Source organism: Oreochromis niloticus, linkage group LG14, assembly GCF_001858045.2.
Source record: "Oreochromis niloticus isolate F11D_XX linkage group LG14, O_niloticus_UMD_NMBU, whole genome shotgun sequence".
NCBI classification, from domain to species: Eukaryota; Metazoa; Chordata; class Actinopteri; order Cichliformes; family Cichlidae; genus Oreochromis; species Oreochromis niloticus.
In genome coordinates, this window is record NC_031979.2 from 21,616,130 (window position 1) to 21,639,519 (window position 23,390).

A 23,390-nucleotide genomic window follows, 5' to 3' on the forward strand; every position below is an offset into this window, starting at 1 on the left:
CCACTCCCCTTTATTGTGGTGTTTAATGATTTTGTGGGCAGGAGGGTCTGTGGTGAGCGTGCCTGGTGTGTGAGAGAGGGAGAGATGCAGAAAGAGGGAGCGGCAGGGACGATTCCACGCACTAAATAAGCAGTCACTCCAGGAGTCACACTGTTGTCGTCATCACATCTATTTTTCCAGGGGAAGTACATATGAGCAGGTTGCACATATTGACAGATGAGAATACTTGAAGCAGAGTCCTTGTGAGACAAACTGATTGATTTTTGCGGGTGGATATCAGTTTGTTAACGAACGGTCCGCTGGAGAAACAAAAGGTAAGTTAATAAGCGACATATTTGATTGTGTTATTCATATAAAAACAAAAAGGGATCCAGTGGTCTAAAAAGAATATGGGTGCAATAAGACTGTAAGGCAAGGCAATTTTATTCATAATGCCTCTCCAGTGTGCATAAATTGTGTCTTTCGTGCAAACTTCTTTGTGGGATTATTTTACGCAAACGTGTGGTGTAATTTATTATTATTATTATTTTTAATGTCCCACTTGTCTGGTGTACATGGTCACAATAACTAATCGAGATGGCATTTTCAAGGCTGCTTGTTATTTACCACGCGAACATGTACCACGAGGGTGTGTCTGTTGGCACTAATCGCTGGTTACGCAGATATTGCAAAAACGGGGTAAAAACCGTGATTAATCCACTTGTCATTACCAAGTAAAAATAACTCGTTTGTTATGACGCTGCTGTTTAGCTGTTTCAGTGAAAAGGAAAATCACCAGGCGGATGATGGCTCGGGTTTTCTTAATCAGCAGATGATCCACAGGTTGAGAGACGCAAAAGTGGATCGATGCGAAGACGTCACGCATCGGATATTGAGGCATATTGTGCAAGGTGTTTTTTGTTGTTGTTTTATGAGACTCTCAGTCAAACCAAACAACGCGTAATTTGGCTCAGATCCTTGATGGATCGTCACGAGTAATGGGGAGGTTATCAGTGTGTGTGATTGAGGTCTCCCTTTGTCCCCGACAGGCGACTTTATCTGAAAACAGCCGCTGAACGTACGGTCACGCTCGTTATATATTTATTTATTTATTCATAAATCAGTTATCTTAGAAATGGTCTCAGTGCAGGCCAGAGATTTCGACCCTAAAGATGCGTGCCACACCCCTTATTCCTGTTTAAGTGGAGTCAGTGTTGTCTCTGCTTTAACCCATTTCTCTTTCGGCGCCACAATTGTCAGTTGGAGACAGTTACCATGGCGATAACTGGACACTAAATTACGATGGCTGTCATAGTGGTGTAACATCATTATAATGGCAGATATAGAGGTCAAGGCTTTTTGTTTTGTTTGTTTTGTTTTGTTTTTTGGATTCATGTATTGTACAACCCAGTAAGCTGCCCCACATTGTATTGATGTTAATATATAGGGCTCTTTTCATATTTAGTTGGATTTATTGGGTTTAGATAATGCCTCAGGGTTATTAGTCACCCAAACTAATTTCCTTCAGACACTACTCCAAAGTGTGAAGTGAAACAGGAAGATATGGCCCAGTTATCCCAGCCAGTATTTTAAAACTGTGTTAAAAGGTACGCCTGCTATCTAAATACCAATAGATCTACAAAGCAAATAGTGTGGTATCAGTCATGGAGGTGCAAATTGATGTGCAAATGAAATCTACATGAATTTGCACTTCCCTGACTTTGAAGCACACAGGACAAGCCAGTGGGGAAAAACAACACCAACAACAATGAAAACATCTGTCATGTGATAATTTCAAATATCACCTAACCTCTGTTTCATTTGGTACATGATAGGCTATTGATAGAACTACTATACTATTATTGTAGGGTCTCTATCTTGCAATATAAAGCGCATTGAAGCAACTGCTATTGTGATTTGGCACTAATATAAATTAAATTGAATTGAATTGACTGAGTGTTGGTGTTAGTGGGGTGTGGTCACACACTGTCATTTTAGGATGGATTTTCCTTCATGACCTTGTTGGGGTTTTTTTTTTCATAACTCCTGCATTAGAGTTACACATTTGCCAAGCAGTATAGTGTCAAAGGTGAAAACCATTATTTTTTTCATGTCTCTGTGATTCTGGAGCACTCTGCTGCCCTTGTGTACTTCACTATCTCACTGCTGTTATTGCTTTGTCCCTCCTTGGCCTTTTTTTAAAAAAGCTCTGTGCATGTTATACTGTAAATGTCACTACGGTACAACAGGCTGCCCTACCAAAGTCCCCTCCCCTCAGACAGTGTCTCTGCTGCATGCCCTTCACCTGTACTACCAGACAATGTCTAACCCTGTCAGCCTGTCTCCCAGCCTCACTGGCTTTCATCTTGCCCTTTCCTCGTCCCAACATTACAGGAAACAGCCTCCATTCAATGTTGTTGCCTTTTCCAAACAGATATCATCACCACGTCTGCCCTTTTCTAGTTCTGTACTCTCAGACAATAGAAAGCCTGGCTCAGGAACTTGATATTACCAAACAATGTTGCAGATTAGACAGAGGAAAGATGGAAAGGCAACCGCTCAGGTGTCATGTTCACGCACAGGGAGAAAAAGGCTGGCAGAAACAGTCAGATTATACATTATATGGGGAAGTACAATTGTGCCAAATCTCTAACTCATTCTCACAGGAAAAATATGGCACTGACCCACCCAAGGTCAAAAGTGCTACACTTCAGAAGGAAGCCAAATTGAACTCTAACAAAAGTCATTATAATTTTTGTATTCATCTGATGGTCATGGATATTGGTCCGAGAAGTAAGTAATTTTAAGCTAAACCTATGAAGCTGATATTTTAATACTCGTGTATGGATGTTTTGTCTTCATCCTTTTGTGGGACAGTTGATAGGACTTTGTAGATTACAGGTTTATGTTATATACAAGTATATTGTAAACCAAATCATGATATTTTCTTAAATATAACCAAGTTATTTAGTGCCTAAACCTTACTTAACACTGAGTAAACTGTTAAACTGAACAGTGACTGAAACCCAAAAGAAACAGTAAGCAGCAAAGTATAAAAACTCCACTACTGACTAGATTATATATAGTGTTATGTATAAAACACTCAAACCTAAGGAATTTCTCACCTTCAATCACAATATAGTAAAAGGTAGTGTAAAATAACAGGCGTCAATCACTTTTCTACACATCTCATCTTAATGTCTAGCACTCTAAATAAATATTATTCTGCTTCTCAGCCATTAAAAATCAAGAGTTTTTGCAGGCAATTTCAATTCAATACCTCAATTACTGAAATCGTTGCAGAACTTTTTCCAAGATTTTTTTGTTTTTTACTGCTCAAGGGACAGCTCTCTATGTCCTTACAAAGTGGGATGAGTGCTGTGGTGTGAATAAACTTGCTATATTTTGTGAGACACTGATTGCTTGCCCTTTAACCTCAGACTATCTTTGGCTCCTCTGAAATCAGCTGAGGTTGTCCAGCTGGCCACTTAACCCTGGGCACTTACTGTCATATCTATGCCATTAGCAAGTGCCTGAGTGAGAAGGACACAAAAGAGCATCAGACTTCTCTCCATCAGCCTCGGTATGGTTCTGTCTACTCTTTCAAAATTCTCTCCTTCCATTAGCGCCAAAGTGACAGATCGAGCTTTAGATTACCAGTGCAAGAGAGCAGCTGGCTGACACACATTACGTCATATTGCTCTTGCTGTATTATGTTGAGACATATTACACCAAGACATTATTCACATGAATAAGTGAACAATTCCCCCTGTCAATATGACCTCCGATTATGCTATTTGATAGAAAAGCAATCTTGTGTATGCACACACGTAGGTGACATGATACATTTTCCTCATAGTGTTTACTGATGCACAGCCGGTGGTAATGCATCAACAAATGTAACATATTCAGGGAGGAATGTATTAGAAGAGCTGGATATGATGCCACCCTGTAAGTGCTAATATTTACTAATAGCCACTTGAGGTATTGCAAAAAACAAAAAACAAAAAAACAAACCATTGAAAAAAGCCATTTCCCCCTTTTATAATTAAAAAGCCTTTTAAAAAGCTGTCAGGTCAGTCTCCCTCTATCATGTTCATGAATTTAGTTTTTGTGATGTCATCACCAAGTAAAGGCTTAGTGGAAATCTGATGTGTGGGTGGGCCCAGGAGGATAAAAAAACTTTCACTGACTATTGATTATTTCTGATAAAGGCTCATCAAGCAGCCAGCATCTTTTAGAGCACAATCGCTTCTTGCTATCTGCCTTTTTTTATTTATCCCATATCGTCCTGGATGGTGTTTTTTGAACAACAGTTTAACAGCATGTGAAGAGTGAAAGAGAAAGGCCATTGAAAAGGGAGTTGCAGGTGGCTCACAGTTAAATACCTTCCTTTATTGTAACCATCATCACGGCTGTCAGCTCTTTGGTTATTGTGATTTTAGCCACAGTAAAACCAGCATGAAAGATGAAGCATTAAAGATTAAAAAAAGAAACAAAATCAACTAAACAATTGTCCATGAAACAAGGAGTGTTTGACAAAATAAACATAGATGACCTGCTTAGTTAATGAATGACCTATTTTTTTTTTATGCCTGCTGCATGCTGCACATGAGCAGATGCAGTGTTTATTAATAAAGCTGAACTGCATGTTTATCTTCTTAACATGCACACCTTGAGAAAAGAGGACAGAGCTTTCTGTCTTGTCTGCTTAGTAACAGGTGTGAAAAAAAGTGCTGCACTAAAGGAAACTATTTTCTTTTCTGTCACTGGGATGTTACATAGAACTTTAAAGGTCTTAATAATGCAACATATAAATGAATACATTGATGTTATTTATTTAAAAGGGACAGTGCATATTGATGAATATATCAATGTAAATAAACAGAGTTAGCCAAAAGGCTACTTTTCATCTGTAGTCCCTGGCAGGTCAGACTAAAACGATAAATAAGAAATTCAACACACCATCAAACAATGTACACCAATCTAGTCCAGACAACAAATTTAAAACATCAAATTTCATAGGACAGTAAGAAAATGCAGAACAACAAATATTAATATCAAATTCATGATCACAAATCTGATTCCTCTTTAGCCAACATTTGAGATGAGTTTTAAATGATTTGAAGGTAGTACATTCTCCTATTACAGCTGGAATATTATTCCAAATGTCACTACCTTTAACTGATAATACCTCTTTAGTGAATGTTGCATGTCTAAAAGGTATTGAACAATTGCCTGTAATAGAGGCTCTGGTTACTCTTCCAGTGATGTTGGATTTTAACATGATGAACTCACCTAATGGGGGTGGGGTGGGGGGGGATCCATAGCAAGTAGGATCTTATAAATAGAACAAGCAACCTTAAAGAATACAGAAATTATAGAAATGTACCCGTGTGTGAAACAGGCATTTAACAAAAAATATTTCTTCTGTTCAAGGTCACATGCAAGGATTTTTGTTTCAGATGTAGCCGTTATCATTCTATTGGATGGGACAGCTTTATCTGTTCCTCCATCGTCATCTTATGTCACATCATTTTAGAAATGTCCCAGTTACTATTGATTAGATCTGTTTATAGCTCACAAATCAAATAAGTGGAGCACAACATACAAATTGCAAGTGCGCAGGAATGCTATTGTTCATACTACAGCTAATGACCATAATGGGATAATTTGTTTGCTTAAATGCGTTATGTCCTATACCAGTGATGCAGCTGAAGACAGGCAAATAGCCAGATGGCTAGATAGGCATAAATGGACCCAGTCAATCAGAGGACCAGTTCAGTTCTCTTAGAATTAGTAGTCAATACTCCCAGTTAACAGTAGTAAAGTATGAGTTATAAAACCTCTGGAAGGTGCAGTGCAGACATCCCATGGTTTGTTTATAGATCATGCATGTTGAACTGCAGACTTGTTTTGTTTTATTAATTCACACAGAGCATTGTTCGGCTCCATCGAATCCATTGCTGTCATGCTGTGTTTCCCATCTATATTCATTTAGAGTGAAGTATTATAGTTAATAGTCACTGTCAGCTGATGTATAACAATCTATCAGACACTTTATTTGCACAAGCTAATTTGATGGGGAATTGGACTGCTCACTAAACATTGATCTAGACACGTATTTGCATTCAACAGCCATGTACAATGGTATCATGATATTAGAGTGACAAAAAAGAAACAGTAGATTAACTGAACCTGCCATATGTTTTGTTTGTTTGCATGCTACAAAATAAAATCAAGAAAGTGGTCTAAGTTGGTCTCAGAGATTCCAACACGAGAGGTCAAAGGTGAGACTCATTCATTATGCACTGATCTGCTAAAACACAGCCAAAAAAGACCAAATCTGTTCATTTTACACATTCTCACACACCTGAATTTTGATCGCCAGATGGTCTGGATGATGTCAGAATGCAAACTGATTAACTGAGTTTCAATTTTACTATAATTCCCCTTACAACTGATCATAGAATAACTAGGAGGGAAGAAATGTCATAAATTGACTTGTTGAAAAAAAAAATCGTCTATTGAGGGTATAGAACAACTTGATGCATATTTTTTCAGCACTTGAAAGTTGAGCCCAATTCTGTAGTCCTTGGATTGCTGCACTGTGTCTAAGGACAGATTTTGCAATCTCACAACTTTTCTAAAATCTTACTTTAACACCAAGAAGTTTTGGCACACCCAACGTTATTTACACAAGTTTTTCTCAGTGGATTTAAACCAAGCAACATGAGGCAGCATTTAATGTCTAGAAACTGCTAAAACTTCCTATCCGTTCATCTGTTCATCCGTTCATCCATCCATCCATCCATCCATCCATCCATCCATCCATCCATCCATCCATCCATCCATCCATCCATCCATATGTGTAATACCTTTTTAATATTTATTATTAATTTCTATGTTACTGTGAATTGTGTTAGTGATATTGTGAAAAACAAACTTCCCTTCCCTGTGCAGAATGTCATGACAACCCATGTAATAGCACCTTAGATATTTTAGTCTGGGTCAAAGTGGGGAACCATAGTGAGTTGTGGAGCCATATAGCTTGGATGTCTAAAAAATGATTAATTAAATAAACTGAAAATGAATAAATACATAAAATATTTTAGCGCGTTATAGTTTGCCTGGAATGCATTTAAACATAAGAGATATCTCTGTAGCAGACATGGTGTGTGTCTGCATGTGGGTGCGCACTGAATAGCCTACATAAAAATAGGTCAAGGTTGTGTGATGCCCACAGAGACGAAGGAGCAGTCTCTGGCAGAAAAAGAGAACATGTATGGCTCTGAACACAAATCATTGTGCAAGATAAAAGCTGTATCCACAAGCCTTTGACATCTGCTCTACTCCAAAAGGCTGGACAGAGCAAGTGTTGTGCGTGATGTGAGTCCTCTTTCCTCTCACTCAATAGATGTGTAATTGTGTGGTCATCATCTGCGCAGTATACCTTGAATGCATGTTCATTGTCGCTGTTTTTGTCCCAGACTGCAGACATGAATGTGCTGGAGTGGAGTGGGGAAAACAAACAAACAAACAAACAAACGAACAAACAAACAAAAATCCCTCTGACTGTCTATTTTGTCTTTCTTCCATTCTCTCTCATCCTCCCTCTGTCTTTTTTCATTACTCTGTGTCAGCAGTTGCCATGGAAACTATTTTGCTCATCGTCTCTTCGCTCCTTGTATATATGACTGGTAAGTACAACCCTACTCATGCAACACACACGTGCATCCATGCATACAAACACACATGCATGCACACTCACTGATTGTCCATAGGGAGGCAGTGTTGGTGCAAGCGGTGACATTTCATGGAAAAAGCACTGGGGGTGGACAATTCAAATTCATAGAGAAACATCAGTTACTACTTTAGAGATTTAAGTGTGGATTTTACAGATTGCATGCCTGGTCTCTTATGAAGATATGTTTTTCAACTTTCACTTATGGCCCTCTAATTTCCTGTGTTTCTCCCCTTTCTGTTTTCTTTCCGCTTTTTCACTTTAACCACTTAATACTCTGCCTCGCAGCTGCAACAAACACTGATACAGAGGGGGGTGAGTACTCTTCCTGTGGTCTCTAATGGGGTCAAACGTTGATCTTAAGTGCTTTACTGATGGTCTATTCATGTTTAGATCAGACTCTTCGGATGTATTGATAGAGTCTTACAATTACCAGACCAAGTTATTAACCCAAACAGATTCTAGTTTTGAAGACATATGAGCAGTAATTTGGTAAGAAATAGAGTTGATAATGTATGATAAATATATAGGATTTCAAAATCTATGAAATCCAAAGTGTAGCATCTAAAGAGCACTGTTTCAAAGTCAAACCATCAAAACGCCATTACTGAAAAATCACTGTTTGAAGCAAATGGCGTTTTATATGAAATCTATTTAATATGTGATATTAATATATGCAATATTGTTACATGCCAGCTTTCCCCTTATCTCCTATTGACATTTAAAGCTATAAATATTTGTACATAAATAACAAGAATCTATTAAATAAGTACCCTTCAAAAATATATATATGTGTTTTATATTGTGTATAATTTATGTAAGCTGGATATTATAATGTATGAAGTTACAATTCGTTACTACATCCATTAGAGCCCAGAGTTTTAGCTTACAGTGCCACTCCAGACTGAAACAAATAGTAGCCTACCAGACACACTGACTTAACCTACATAGGCTTAGTATAGCCATTTTAGCACAAACAAAAAGGTTATTGAGAAACTGAGATATACTGAGATATTGTTATTGAGATAAACATCCTGTTCACACTAACATTTTGTTTCTGAAAAAACAAACAAAGAGTATTTATCTTTTTAAACACAAGCTGTTACAGTCTGTATTAGCTGAGGAGAGAGACAGATCATCGAGTCAGTGGTCTTCTATACCCGTTTCATTTTCATTAACAGAGCAATAATTTCCTGAATGACCAACAATACACTTAGGAGAGCTGATTTTAGTTTACTAATTTTCAAGATGAGTCATAAAAATAATTATATGGATTACAAAAGAAGAAAGACATGGATTTTGTCACAAAACACTCAAAAAAGTGTATTGATAACAGTGATGCAGGCTTGCAATTGAGACAATATGTTTTGATTTCTCATTGTGGTTTTAAAAGTGTTTGTTTTCCTCCGTGTTTGCAGCTACCAATACATCTGAAAACCCATTTATTTATGGTAAGTTAAAGCAAAACCTTCTGAAATAACTAGCACATTGAAAGTAATTAGCACACTGCTGAGACATAGACTCGCTGTAAATCCCTAAAAATAAATAAACCAAATAATTTAAAAAGCATTATTTGTGATAAACAATGATTAAATTACACTCCTGCTGTTGCTTTCTTTCTTCTGCAGACTATGAGACCTTGAGGATTGGGGGATTGGCATTTGCAGTGGTGCTGTTTACACTTGGCATTCTTCTAATCCTCAGTAAGTTAACCTTGTGTGTGTCGTTTCATCATGTCTACACGCGCTCTCCACTATAACCGAATGTTACAATTTAATTAGAAATAATAAAAAACTGCATTTTCATAGAATTTTCACATCATTCTACTCCATGACCTTGCTTACACGCTGTTTCACAATCCAGTAACACTTTAATAGTGATGACACAGATGTTTCGTTCACAACAGAACAAAACAGCTGACAGTTTATTGTGTTTCCAGGTCGGCGATGCCGCTGTGGTATTAACCAGAAGCCTAGGTATGTCAGTGTCCCTGTCTGATTTACAGAAATGAAATTTTTAAAAAAAAAGCTGCATGAAGAGCTTTTTTGGGTCATACTGTTTGATTTAGTTACCATGACAACCTGTGGATCCTCTCTTCAGGGCCCCCGGAGATGAGGAGGCACAGGAGGAGAATCGGATTGTCTCCAAGGGTAAGGTGCACATTTTAACTCTTGTCATTTCCTCCTCACCTCAAGCTCACCCTCTGACATACATCCATAATTAAGTTTCCTTCTGAGCGAGCCCATAGAACACAGGAACTGGGAAAACTGCTCCTTTTGGCTACATTTCAGAATAATGCAATATCTGCTTTTTTTTCTTTTCTTTTTTTACAGTTAAAAAGCTTTTAAACAATCAGTCAAATGTGTGATCATTTTTTGCAGTTTTTCTGCTCTCATGTTTTCCTCAGTATCCGTTTGTCTCAAGCTACTGATGGAAGACGCATTGAGATCCTTTGGTCACATAAAATCAGTAAAATCACAAAATATGTTTTACTATACGCTATAAAAGAAAAATTGCAAATATAAACAGTGTTATTACTGTAATTATTACATAACAGTGCTTGATATATTTCAAGATATTTTTAAATAACATCTTGAAGAGGACATATATTCTTACACCCCACGACAAGCTGATGTATACCGTATATTTCCCCATTATGTGGTTTCCAAGTTTTAGCTTAGAAATATTGCTTAGATTTTTCATTTTAAAGTGGCTTTTAGTCCACTGTATACAGCCTCTGTTTTAAAGAGATGTTTCAGCACCTGTTGCTTTAAATCTTAGTGAATCTTAGCTTCTGTTCATGCCGTCTTTGGGAAGAGCTCAGTGATTCACAAGGTAGCAAGGGGGAAAGTTTGTCTTTAGACCAGAAAGTTTTTCTTCAAGATATTATTTTTAGTTTTGAAGTGAAGTTTGGTTAAACTTATGCAACAAAACTACTTTAGGTTTGAGGAACAATCAAGGTTTGAATTAAAGTACACCTTTTCAAGAAAGCATAATGGCTATGTGTTTTAACTGAATATTTTGATATGATATTTACAGCATTTTTACTGAATTGTATGAGTTTTAAGAGTATCTTCCACTGTAAAATGCACATACCTTGTACCTTAAGTGAGTGAATACATGTACTCTACAGTAGTGCTCTTTGTTACAAGGTCACGAGTACAAAATCCATGTACTCCTTTCATACTTAATGGCCCTCAATTAGCAGCAGAGCTCTGAGCATTGTCCTTCACCTTCAAGTGATTGCAAGTGAGTGAATGTTTTGGCAGAGGAGAGGAATATTTAACAAGAAATAACTCTGGGCAAGTTTAATGTTTTGCATGTTTGCTTCCGCTAACTCACTCATCATTGACCTTTTACAGCTGCAGCAGCTGCCAAGGAGACTCCACCAGAGAACTGAGGCAACTCTAAAGAACTACCTTCTGAAATGAAGATTTTATTTGATACTTATCCACAATAATAGTGAAGGTGTGGGTAATAACCGGTCATGCGATAGGGTAAGAGGGGAGGTATATGTTTAGAGGTGTAATGCTGATATGTACATAATTCTTGTGTCTGCTGTTCTTCGTCGTGATCATGCCAGTCCCTCCCTCGCTGCCTGTGCTCTTGTCCATTCCTGTGCCTTTCTGTGACCGTGTCTCCACTTTATTGTCGTAGTCAGTAGCACCTTTAATGCAAGACTGTCTTTAAAACAAAAGAAGACTTTCGAATCTTATGTGACCTGCTGTTTCTAATTGTTTTGTTAATTGTCCAGCATCATATTTTGCCACACTTAGAATATAACACATACATATATATATAGTATATATATGTATCAATACGATATGTGTATAAATAGTACTGATAGTTCACAGAAATATGAATTTCTTCATTTATGTTTAAGTGTGAATGGCTGGGTGTGTTTGTGTGGCCATATGAGTGTAGTTATGTGTGCATGTATATCCTGTATGTGTATGATTGTGTGTACATCACAAGTGCATGTGCATCTCTACATGCAAATGTGATGAGCCTTATATAAGACAATCTCAACTGCCACAGCTCTCTTGAGTGAGCACAGTAGTTTGCAGGTACCTGCACGGGCCCCTCCACCGCAGTGTTTAACAGTTCATAGTGGAGGGAGCTTCTGCATCAGCTATCTCACTGCCACCTTCTCCACATATCCACTCCACTGCTCTGTCACTGGCTCCGTCAGGATTAGCTAGTCTCCAGCAGGCTATAATTAGTTTTCCCATACACATTCACTGGTGCCACAAATCTGTCGAGCCAGGGTATCTTTCTTTTCTCTTTGTTATTTGTTCAGTCAGTCTCATGATGTTTTAAATAACCAGACATGTATTACACTGCCGGAAGAGAGATTAAGTTTGTCTGTGGAGTTTGAGAGTCGTGATATTGATATTATTTGTTTGCCAGACTACATTAATAGTAGCCTAATGTAAGCCAAATTATAGAGAGAGTATAGATGATTAGTCCTTGTTGTCAACCTGCTGCCAGGTCAGGTTTTAAGCAGTATTAAGTCTGAAATTAAACATGACAGCTATACAAGTAAATATGTTCATTCTTCACACAAGAGCCTTGTTGTGTGGCAACCTGTTGTGCTTTTGGCATAAATAAAAGTGGCTGAACACAAAACGTGTGTTTTTATGTTTATTTAATTTCTTTTTTTGTTTTCATTTAGCTGGAAACCTGATTTTGTTGTGCAATCTGGATTCTTATTGTTTTCTTCAGGGAACTTTTCTACTTTCTTTAAACATTAATTTACATGCAAACGTCAAACAGCATTTGAAATCACTCTGCTGTTTTCCAATCAATGTCAGTCAAGGTTATAATGCTGTCACTTGGGGCTATGAAACCATGTGTCAGGGAAAGATTTCTCCACCTGAAGAGTCTATAACATGCCGCATTTTCTGTTACGATTCCAAAGGTTGAAGCAGCTTTTGTTTATTGGCACCAGCTCGCAAATTTTATGAGACTATAAATATGTAACTGAGCGGCTGAACTGAAATATGCCTGAGTGTGGAGGGGTGGTTTAGTGGGTGGGGATTTCTACTGTGGGAGTCTAGCCTGGAAATGCAGACAGGGCCACCCGCAGACACACCTGGGCAGTGGTGATACAGAGCCTTCTGCAGCTAAGGTAAGTGACTGCTCTCTTAAATAAATATTAAAATAAATGTGGCACAAAAATCTGTTACCTTAAAATGATTTAAATAAATGTTAGAGCGGGATCATGTATGGAAGATACATGTTTTAATAGGTTTAAGTTAATTTCTCTGTTTATTTTTGCATTAAATGTGAATTATCAGCATTCCTGCACTGAAATGTTTGAACTTTCTATGCAGGCTGTCCAGTAAAAAATAGTCCAAAACATGTTCTCATGGCTCAGCTAATATGTGTTGTAAAGCTGGGTTTAGAGGACAGTAGTTTGTTTGCTAAATATCCTGCTAGATGCCCACTTTTAAAGAAATCTAATAGCAGTGACGTAGTGCTTGATATCAGGGGTGCTGTCTTTATTTGCCAAAATCACTATATATCAATTAGGCAGTCGTCACAGCAGCTTCTTTTCCATGTTCTATCTATAACCTCTATCAGACTGTGCAAGGTTCAAGGTTAATGAATATTGGAGCTGTAATATATTAATGAGTAACTGTCCAGTATGCCCTTATGCTCAGTGGTGCACTGAAAAGGCCTGGGCGCATAAAGGATTAAAGAAGTAAGGCTCACAATGCACACAATGACATGCTTCAAGTAAGTGGAGAGAGCAAGGGAAAGTCTCAGTTCGTTAATCTGTTTGAGTTAACAATTAAACACTTGGAGATCAAACAAGAAACGCGTGTTTGTGGGAATGCGTGTGGTTTTGGTGGTGGGGAGGAGCGGTGAAAGATGTTGGCAGAATGGGTGGGGAAGAAGAATCAATACTGCCATTAACCTCTCAGCGAAGATCAAGGCAATCGCTTTGCCATTAAGACTGCAGTAGGCAACCCACAGAGCAATTTGTTCAGGACATATAAAGTTTCCAAGCCTTTCAACTGCCTCTCATCTAAAGCGAATAAGCCCAGTTAAATTAGCTACTAGAACAGTCAAACTTTATTACAAGAGAAGGGCTGTAGAAACAAAATACCCACAAACTTTTTAACCCACACACGCTTTCACATACCAGACCCAATGGTGGGAATACTATTAATACAAAGTTCTGGGTTAAATAATTGAAAACAGTGGACCTTGGTGGATCGCCGGCTGGTAGATGCACCCCCACTCACCCACACACACACACACACATACTTTACAAAAAACCTGTTTGTATTATCTTTTTGCAGTTTGATCAGCTGAACACACAAACAAGACAAGACAACATGTCTTCTCCTAAAGGTGAGTTACACAGCAGATGAACTGCTCATTATGAACAAACACCGGGGCAAGGAAACAGACGCATTCGAGTGACATAACATTTGCAAGGTCATAACTATCCTTACTGTTGTGATTCTGAGTCAGAACCGCAAGGGAGCATGTTAGTCATATATCAGGGGAGCGCAAAGTTCCCTTTTTTATTGTTATTAATATTATGAACAACAATACAAAGGTTAACACTGGTCATGGAAAATATGACTTTCTGGCATTTAAGCACTGTGGTATAGTCAATCATGCTTACTTAGAATGTCTGCATTACTAGTATGCCTCTGGGTTTTTGGTAATAAGGTGACATAATAAATTAGATGATAGTGCATTTGGCGGTAAAATAAGATACAAATTTAAGGACTGATAATGGAGTACAGAATCATTATTTCAAGAAACATTTGGATTTTTAAAGCTACTTATGATCTGCCAGAAGAGCCTGCTTTCTGTGCACACCTTCAGACGATGGACCAATTCACACTGTCACCCTGTTTTCACAACATGCACAAAATTAAACACTGAATTGGGCCCTGAATGTGTCCAAATCACAACACAGTGAAAAATAGCAAAAATATTTATGCTTGATGCAGCTATCAGCTATGTGTCTGTAGAAAACTGTTTTTACTAGCTGTGTATCTCTTTCCACTCGCTGTCCTTCAATAGGTGCAGATGTTGACCCTGATGCAGACTTTGTATATGGTGAGCAACTACGTGTTTAAAAAGTGGATCTCATCATAGCGTGTAGAAAGCAAGATATAGGCAATTTCTGTTATTAGGATTAGGGGTCTATGGGGAAGAAGAAAAGTAAAAAGAACCAGGTGGGGGGTGGGGGTAAAGAGGTGTGAATGAAAGAAAACTCATTATATAGGAGTGGAAAGTGATGGTGTAGTGACAGAGCGCTTTGTGAATTTGTAGATTATGAAACTCTGCGTCTTGGAGGGCTGATCTTTGCCGGGGTCATTGTCTTCCTTTCCATCATTCTGTTGGCAGGTAAGACAGCAGTCCCATCATATATGTGTTGTGTTTTGTGTTTGTATAAGATTTTATATGTGTTTCAATTGAAAAGAAAGGTAAATAGAAACAAAGGCCCTAACAAATGGAACAGCTAAGGTGAGGATTGGCGAGGACATGGTTGGAAAGCCTGGCTGAGTGTGAACAGTCAGTGAAGATACAGAGATATATGCTCTCTTTTTCTTGTCTCTGTCAGTACTGTCACTGCAGTAGGATCAGCTGAAGGCTTTTCAGGGAGTTTTTAGACAATCCTGATAATACTGAACTATAGTAGTTCAGCCTAGAAGTAATAAATGTATGAATAGGTTTTTCAGCATCACTCACAAGATTCTAATGTTAATTAATATTTTTTTTTAAAGTATCCAAAAGTTTTGCTAGGAACTAACTATCACTTGGTTTTGTTTTTCTCAAGGCAACAAGATCAAAAACTGTGGCAAATCCAAGGTAAGATATTGCCGGATAGATTTATAGTGACATCTGCTGGTCATTATGAAACAATAACTCGTTTAAATGATGAAACAGTGCTCGGTTTTAACTTCTCCATAGTGCAAATCTTCATAAAACTAATGTTAACATTACATGAAAAAGGCATTACCGAATGCAACCCCTACATGAAAAATGACCTTATTTGTTTTCTTGTCAACAGCCAAGTCGTGGTGATGAAGAAGATTACTAATCCGAGAAGAACCAATATTTTGCAATACACGGCATTGTCGTGAGCTGTTATGTGTGTAAGAATGTAAGGCTTTTGTAATAATAAAGTGTATGCCACCACGCTTTGTTTCTGTTTGACATACTGAATAAAAACAAGTAAGTGGTATCCAGAGAATGATAGCCTTCCAGTTAAAAGAATCACCTGACATTTGACACCTTAAAGAACAAAAACAAGTCTGCTCGGAAAGGAAACGCCCATCCCAGGCACAGCGTCTCTTCAGTAGCCAACCTGGAAGTGGTTTCATTACAAGCTCCCCATCATAATATAAAAGGCTGTATGCAGAATTGTATGAAGTTTACACTCTGATACAGAGAATGGTAAGTGGACAGTGTTTTTACGGCACCTTTCTAGCCTTATAGAGTCCACAGGAAATGAACTAGACTCACACAAACCTGTAATAAATCCTCCCTTTGCCTATGAGGCACCCGCCCAACAAGTTTCACAAGTTTTTTTTTTTTTTTTGCATAAACCTCCTGACAGTTGAGGAAACATACACAAATAAATAGCGCAAAAACAGCTCAGACGCCGCGGTCTTAATTCCTCAAGGACCTCAGGTGGAGAGATGGAAGAGCGTTCTTCGAAATTTCTTCTGTTTTAGTAATTGCTTGTGATTCATAGGTTTACGGGAAATCTCTCACTTGAAACTAATTTGTGTTGATTTGCAGTTACTCTTCCTTCCAAAAACTGAGCAATCAAAAAGTCCCGTAAGAGAGCCGTTAAAATCCCTCTTTCGACAGAGGTCAATAGTTCAGGTTTCCACTTGTAATTCGTCTGAACTTCACATGTACTTCTTGTAACAAAAACAACCACAAGGTGGCGCACTCGGATCAGCATGACGATTAAAGGAATCGCACGACGGGGCCGTGAGGAGGGAGCTGCTGACTAAAGAGAAGACATTCAAAAAGTGTGGGGAAAATGCACTACATTGAAAGATAACACCGCGAACTGTAAATTTCGAGGAACGTTAATTCTGCAGATTACATCAGCGTCAACGTCAAAGCATAAATAGAGGCCCCGAGGTTGTATTTAAATAGTGCAGGATATGAAAAAATTTCCCTGACGTGGTTGTTTTTCCTTTTTTGTTTTGTTACAGAAAGAGAATGCACACATCAAAAGTTAGGCCTGCTTTCACGGCTCCTTGCTGGGAGGCAAACAGGACTTCCCCTGTTTGCCGTTTCATCTGAGCCAGTTAGACTCGAGCAGCGGCATCATAGGTACTGTATTTTCATCGCTGCAGCACAAATGACAAAGCGCATTAATCATACCGCCATAAAACTGCGCCTGATTAATTATCCCTGAATAAATAAGTCGTTACAGTGAGAGACAGGAGCTGTCAACCAGCTGAGTCTCAAGGACCCCCTGCGCTCTTTTTTCTCTCTCTTTCCCTTTTCCCTTTCTTTTCCCATTCAGGCCCCAGAAATTGCTGAAAAATACCGAGCTGTAAAAATTACCGCCCTTACTGCTAAGCGGTGAGGAAGGCAGTTTTAACAGTTGGATCCCCCGGGCCTTGGTTCAGCTGCTCTCCATAACATAAGGGCTTCGGTTGAGGTAAGCATGAGAAGCCATTTATCTCACACTTCACTAGAACTGATAACATCTCTGCACCAAGAAGAGGTTTGGAGAACAACACACATACAGATGCATATTATGCCGGACAGGTGTTAGACGCTGATCAGATACTGTTCACATAAGCGTTTAGAGTAACTGCTGGTAACTGCTGAGACAGCACTCCGGGGTGACTGCTGAGAGAGGGTGGAAAAGTTTGACAAAACAGTTTAAGGGAAAGTGTTGACAAAGTAACCTGAACTATTCTTGATAAACGCCTAGCACCAAGCTACCCTATGATCTCACATAGACTGGCTGTTTTCAACTAAACGTCTTTTCTTCTAGTTGGTGCAGTGTTCCTGTGTTCTCATACTCTCTTCCACCCACTTCATTAGGTACACCTGTTCAACTGCTCATTTGCCCAAATAGCAAATCAGTCGATCACATGGCAGTGACTCAGTGCATTTAGCCATGTAGACATGGTTAAGAAGACCTAATAAAGAATAGGTAAATAAAGAATCTTGAATCTAATAAAGTCCAATCTGAGCATCAGAATGAAAAGAAAAGTGATTGTTGATGCTTGTTGGTTTCTGAGTATTTTAGAAACTGCTGATCTACTCAGATTTTCTCAGGAGAATGGGCAGGAATGCTTTGAGCTGACTGACAGTAACTCCACTGTTACTTGATATGTTACTTGATAATGTATTCACGCTGCCACAGTATTTGCCAACTGAGCGATGTTGTTGAACAAGCTGTTCTTTTCAGGACATGTAATATCAGCAACTTGCGATATGCAGTCCTTCAGAAACTGCCCTTCGGTGAATCACTTTCCTGCTTTGGCGATTAATTCATTAACCGCATAACGTCCTTACTGAATTGTGGAAAAGTTCTTGCAGGGATAGTAGTCGTCTTTGTAGCTGCTCTGCTATTTTTTCTGTCTTCTCCCTTGTTATTCTCATTACGCTCTTTGTGTTTAGTTGCATAATGACACTTGAGATTATATTCCTTCAACACAGCAATTTTCTGCTTGCATATAAGGCAGATCACATTTCCATAAAATTCAACAAAAAATACTGCAGTATGCATCTTTCTTGAAATTGTCTGTGTTCTTCATCCACTTCTGCTTCTTTTTGTTCTGCTAGTACGACTTTTTCTTCTTCTTTTCCTGCTTCATGTTATCTGCCCCGATCGCATCAAACACTGCACTTACCTAATTGAACAAAGTAAGTGCGTGGGCCGGGAGGTTGAGACCTCTGGTGTAAAGGATATTTTCTTGCCACACTTTGAGCACCTTAGTACCATTGAGCATGAATTAAACACCACAGCCTACCTGAGTGTTTTTGCTGATCATGCGCCTCCCTTCATGATTACAGTGCACCAGTCTTCTGATGACTACTGTCAGCAAAATAACACACCTATGCCATAAAGGTGAAACCAACTTAAATTGGTTTGTTGAACATGAAATATGGAATCTCATTTCACTGTTATGCCGATGATTGACAAAGTTACTTTCCTCTTAAAAAGCATTCTACAGCTTCTTAAAAAGTTTTGCTGGACTGCTTTGCTGACATAAAATCATGGTTGGCATTAATTTTTTTTTAAATGCGAATGATCAAAAAACAGAAGTTGTACTATTTGGACCTCCTGACCCTCGTTCTTCTCTTAAGGGTTACCTTAGCCCTTTGGAAAACTCCACAACTCTCTTTGCGAAAAGTCTGGGGATGATCTTTGTTGGCAGTTTTACATTTGAGAAACAAATAAATTCTCATGTTAAAGCCACATTCTTCCACCTGAAGGCCCATTATTTTGGTATCAGCCAGGCTCTGCTCTCTTGTCTCCAACTTGTTCAAATTGCGGCAGCCCAACTCTTGACAGGCACACGTAAACGTGAGTATTTTTCATCAGTTTTGGCTCGTTTACACTGCCAGTACGTTATAGAATTGGTTTTAAGATTTTATTGTTTGTTTTAAGTCTCTAAATGGATAGTAGCTCCCTCTACCTCTCTGAACTTTTAACTAAACATACTCCAAACAAAATCTGGGGTCAGCTGATCAGTTATATATAGTATATATATATATATATATATATATATACACATATATATATATACATACAGATAGATAGATAGATAGATAGATAGATAGATAGATATAGTATATGTCGCCTGGATCAACAAGGTTGAGGAACCAGGGCACCTTGATGAGAAGTAGGCTACTGGAACAAGAAGGCATCGGTGGTCAAGAGACAAAAATAGGGCGTTGTTGGAATGCTACTACGCAAGTAACCCCGGCAATAGGGGTTACATGAATAGGATGAGGGATCTATGGAATCTTTGATACCCATCATCCACATTGACAGCGAAACAACTAGTAGCTCAGTGTTCCAACATTCGGAAGAAGGGACTGCTGTCACAGCTACAGATTGACGAGGTACACATGCTACGCAAGGGGGAGCCGAGTATGGCCTGGAAGTCCCGTGGTCAAATTGGGAGACACCCCCTAGGGTGGTGGAGAATGGCTGAGCTAAGATCCTGTCGGACTTCCAGATACAGACGGACAAAATGGTGATGGTTAACCAACCGGATATAGATGTGGTAGAAAAGCAGACGAAGACGGCCGTAGTGATCGATGTAGCGATACCAAATGACAGCAACATCAGGAAAAAGGAACACGAGAAGCTGGAGAAGTACCAAGGGCTCGGAGAAGAGCTCAAGAAGATGTGGAGGGTGAAGGTAACAGTGGTCCCAGTGGTAATTGGAGCACTAGGTGCAGTGACTCCCAAGCTAGGCAAGTGGCTCCAGCAGATCCCAGGAACAACATTGATCTCTATCCAGAAGAACACAGTTCTGGGAACAGCTAAGATACTGCGCAGGACCCTCAAGCTCCAAGGCCTCTACATAGACATGACAATGACTTTGCTGTATTGAAATGGCCTCCACAGCTATCTGATCTCAGTCCAAGAGAGCACCTTTGGGATACAGTGGATCAAGAGATTCACATCATGGAAGTGTAGCCAACAAATCTGAAGCAACTGTGTGATAATGTCTGGTCAATATGGACCAAAATCTCTGTCGAACATTTCCAGCACCTTGTTCAATTTATGCCATGCAGAATTAAGGTAGTTCCGAAAGCAAAGCAGACTCAAGCTGGCACGAGCAAGGTACTTCATTTGCATGAAGTATCTACTCAAAATTAAACTGCTTAAATCATGAGTGACATGCTAAAGACAGGAAAAAAACAAATGCAACAGGAAAAGAAAAGAAAAAGTACAACCCCAGCTCCAAAACAGTTGGGACACTATCTAAAATGAGATAGTGTCTCAACAGGATAACTCCCGTTTAATTCACAAAATCGTACATTTTCTCGGTTGGTATGTTTTCGATGTTCTGTTGTCGATAAAATGCAGGTTTACGAGATTTGCAAATCATTGTCTTATGTTTTTTTTATATTTTACACAGTGTCTCAATTTTTTTGGAGGTAGGATTCAAAAGCTAGACCAACGTGTAGCTTATGTTGACATTTAAAGACTTCAACACTTCCAGCTGTTTTCAGGTCTCCCAACAACCTGTTTGAAATAGGACTTTGTTCTGCCACTGATATCTAATGAAATAAGTGAAGCAGAATATTATCAGAATATTCTCAGTACTCTCAATGGTTCTTTCCCAGTTGGCTGCAGTGAGCGCATGTCTTAACGTAGCAGCTCACATAGTCACCATACCAACAAATATGTTTCTTAAAGGTAAATGTTGTATTAGGTAAACTTCATTACATTTACCAACACCTGCTCTCACATGCACACTTGCCATATCTATTTTTCTGTCTCTGTCTTCTTTCACTGTCTGTCTGCCACTCATTTTCTCTCTGTGCTATGCATCAGTTTATTGCTGACATGATCTGAAGTAACAAACAGCAAATGTTTAAGTGAAAATTCAAATTTACAGTTTTAGAGTATGTTGTTTTGGGGTTTTTTTTAGGTTAACCAGTTTCACCAGTTTCCTGATAGCCTAACTGCTGCACTCTGTGTATTTTGTATTTACTCTACAACCTCAAGGTCCAGTCATGGACTTGTACCGTCTACTTCAAGGTTTTCCGTTTGTGACTTTGTTGCAATTTGATGAAAAAGTCAATTTAAAAACATCCACCGTTTGACCACTTTGAAGAAAATTTAGAACATGTGATTTTTGACTTTAAGATTTTGGGTAGGAGATAGAGCATGTCATCCACTAATCCCAAGGTCAGTGGTTCGATTTCCAGTTCCTCTGGTCTGCATGTCGGAAGTGTCCTTGGGAAAGATGCTGCATTCAACATTGAGTGATTTTGATAAATAAAGTATCTGAAATTATTAAACTAACATGTGAATGGATAAATGTGGCTTGTAGTTTAAGAGCTTTAAATTGTCAGTAAAACTATAAAACCACTATGTGAATACTAGTGTCTTTAATGTTTGCCATAATTAAAATTTTGCTACTTTAAAGTTTGCTAATTTAAATTAGAGTAACTACTTTTTAAACTGTTTGAATAACTACATTTTTGTACAGTAAGCGTAACCAAAAGCATAAATCACTGAGCCATATGTTATTGATCTGTGGACCAACGTCTTGAGGTTGAGTCACTTACTAGTTTGGTCCTATACTGTTTGCTGGTACCAGCCTATACAGGAAATAGAGCAGTATATGATCTTCTAATGATAACATCTTTAATTGTGACCACTGGGTGTCACTAGATATCTCTGATCAATATCTCTGTTAAAGCTGACTTTCTGAAGTCTTTAATGTATTCACTTTCAAATGATGATGTTAATCCTTTACTGAGCTATGCAAATTTCCTTCTTTTTATGCTTCAGGAACGCAAAGCTAGAAAATGTGTTTGTATGTCACCCACTATGGAGCAAGAGTAGCCGGTCTCTGGGTTGCTCCCACAGAGGACGGCTCCAGCGGCAGCCATCTTGAAAGTGGTGGTATCGCCCTGGCACAGTATGTTTCTGTCTGAAGGCGTTCCGTCTGCTTCAGAATCGCAACGTTCCACGTCTCCGATATTTGTCTCTCCCTTTTTCCCCCACCATCTTTCTTGCCTTCCTCTGTCTCAGCCATGCAAATAGTCTCATTTGCAAACCTAAAAAAACAAGTGGGTGGATGAGGGGTGGGGGCTGAAGAGATGAACCACCAGCCAAAGAAGGTGTCCCCCCTTATAGCACATACACGTCCTCCGCCCTGCACCCTATCGTCTCGTTATCCTCCCCAGCTCATTTGAATAAATTAGCACCCCTTGGTGTATTTTGTGCATGCGCATGTGCTCGCATGCAAAAACACACACACGTGCGCGCACATTCACACTCATGCAAACACTTAGCAATGCAAGCGCGGTACGGTAGGATGGCAGCCAGAATTCTATGTCCTGTGCTTTCCCGTCATGCAGACGCATGGTCACGTACGCACACATCCTCTGATGTGCTGATACACTTTAACGCATCTGCTATAACAATCACGCATGCTCGGTTTAAGGCAAATACACTCCATTGGTTGGCAGCTTCCTGTTAATGTACTGCAGCATTGTGGTGTGTGATTCATATTAGCCTAATGCAGAGGCTTGTTCACACAAAAAAATGCATGCAGATCCAGTTATCCTGCTCCACCGAGGTATAGTTCTAAAGCACACCCGTTAACTTTGACCATATTCTGAACTGCCTCTTAATGGAAACTCTAGTTTTGGTATTTTAAAATTCTATTTTCACTCTTCTAAAGGATAACTCCTTCAACTGACCCATCAACAAATGACCAAATGCAGCTTTTCCCTGATCCTCAAAACATAATTTAACCCCATCATCTGTTTTCCTGCAGCTCTGCTCATTTTGATCCCTGTGACCTTGCATCAGGCTTAAGCAGCAATGCCATGTACCCTCTTCCCTTCTTAATTCTAGCCTTTCTAAGGTTTCATTGGGCTGAGGGGCTGTGCATTAATACTGGATACATTAACGCTAATATGATCCTAGCATGTAGTCAGGGCCTGAGGG

At 39.0% G+C, this 23,390-nt stretch overlaps 1 protein-coding gene and 1 long non-coding RNA gene across 4 annotated transcripts; both read left to right on the forward strand.

Moving 5' to 3' along the window:
* The first annotated feature begins 91 nt into the window (after window positions 1-91).
* fxyd6 (FXYD domain containing ion transport regulator 6) lies at window positions 92-12,352 on the forward strand. Of its 3 annotated transcripts, XM_025898341.1 has the most exons (9): window positions 92-314; window positions 6,223-6,269; window positions 7,623-7,679; window positions 8,012-8,038; window positions 9,142-9,174; window positions 9,352-9,426; window positions 9,663-9,699; window positions 9,824-9,873; window positions 11,086-12,352. In XM_025898341.1, the coding sequence occupies exons 3-9, from the start codon at window positions 7,631-7,633 to the stop codon at window positions 11,121-11,123; spliced, it is 309 nt and encodes a 102-aa protein (XP_025754126.1). In that variant the 5' UTR covers window positions 92-314; window positions 6,223-6,269; window positions 7,623-7,630; the 3' UTR covers window positions 11,124-12,352. The 3 variants fall into 3 exon arrangements, with proteins under 3 accessions (XP_025754126.1, XP_003450861.1, XP_005455835.1); XM_003450813.4 differs by lacking the exon at window positions 6,223-6,269; XM_005455778.3 differs by lacking the exon at window positions 6,223-6,269 and having other exon boundaries at window positions 7,626-7,679.
* Window positions 12,353-16,561: 4,209 nt separating this feature from the next.
* LOC109194636 (uncharacterized) lies at window positions 16,562-18,828 on the forward strand. The gene is made up of 3 exons (XR_002056439.2): window positions 16,562-16,740; window positions 16,930-17,050; window positions 17,247-18,828. It is a non-coding gene; the product is annotated as an uncharacterized LOC109194636 (long non-coding RNA).
* Window positions 18,829-23,390: the final 4,562 nt, after the last annotated feature.

What these genes read in the sequence shown, in the direction of transcription:
- fxyd6 (XM_025898341.1), top strand. Translation starts at nt 7,631, where the DNA reads ATGGAAACTATTTTGCTCATCGTCTCTTCGCTCCTTGTATATATGACT. An exon ending in GCTCCTTGTATATATGACTG is followed by an intron (nt 7,680 to 8,011) that starts GTAAGTACAACC and finishes TCTGCCTCGCAG; the next exon opens with CTGCAACAAACACTGATACA. An exon ending in GGTATTAACCAGAAGCCTAG is followed by an intron (nt 9,700 to 9,823) that starts GTATGTCAGTGT and finishes TCCTCTCTTCAG; the next exon opens with GGCCCCCGGAGATGAGGAGG.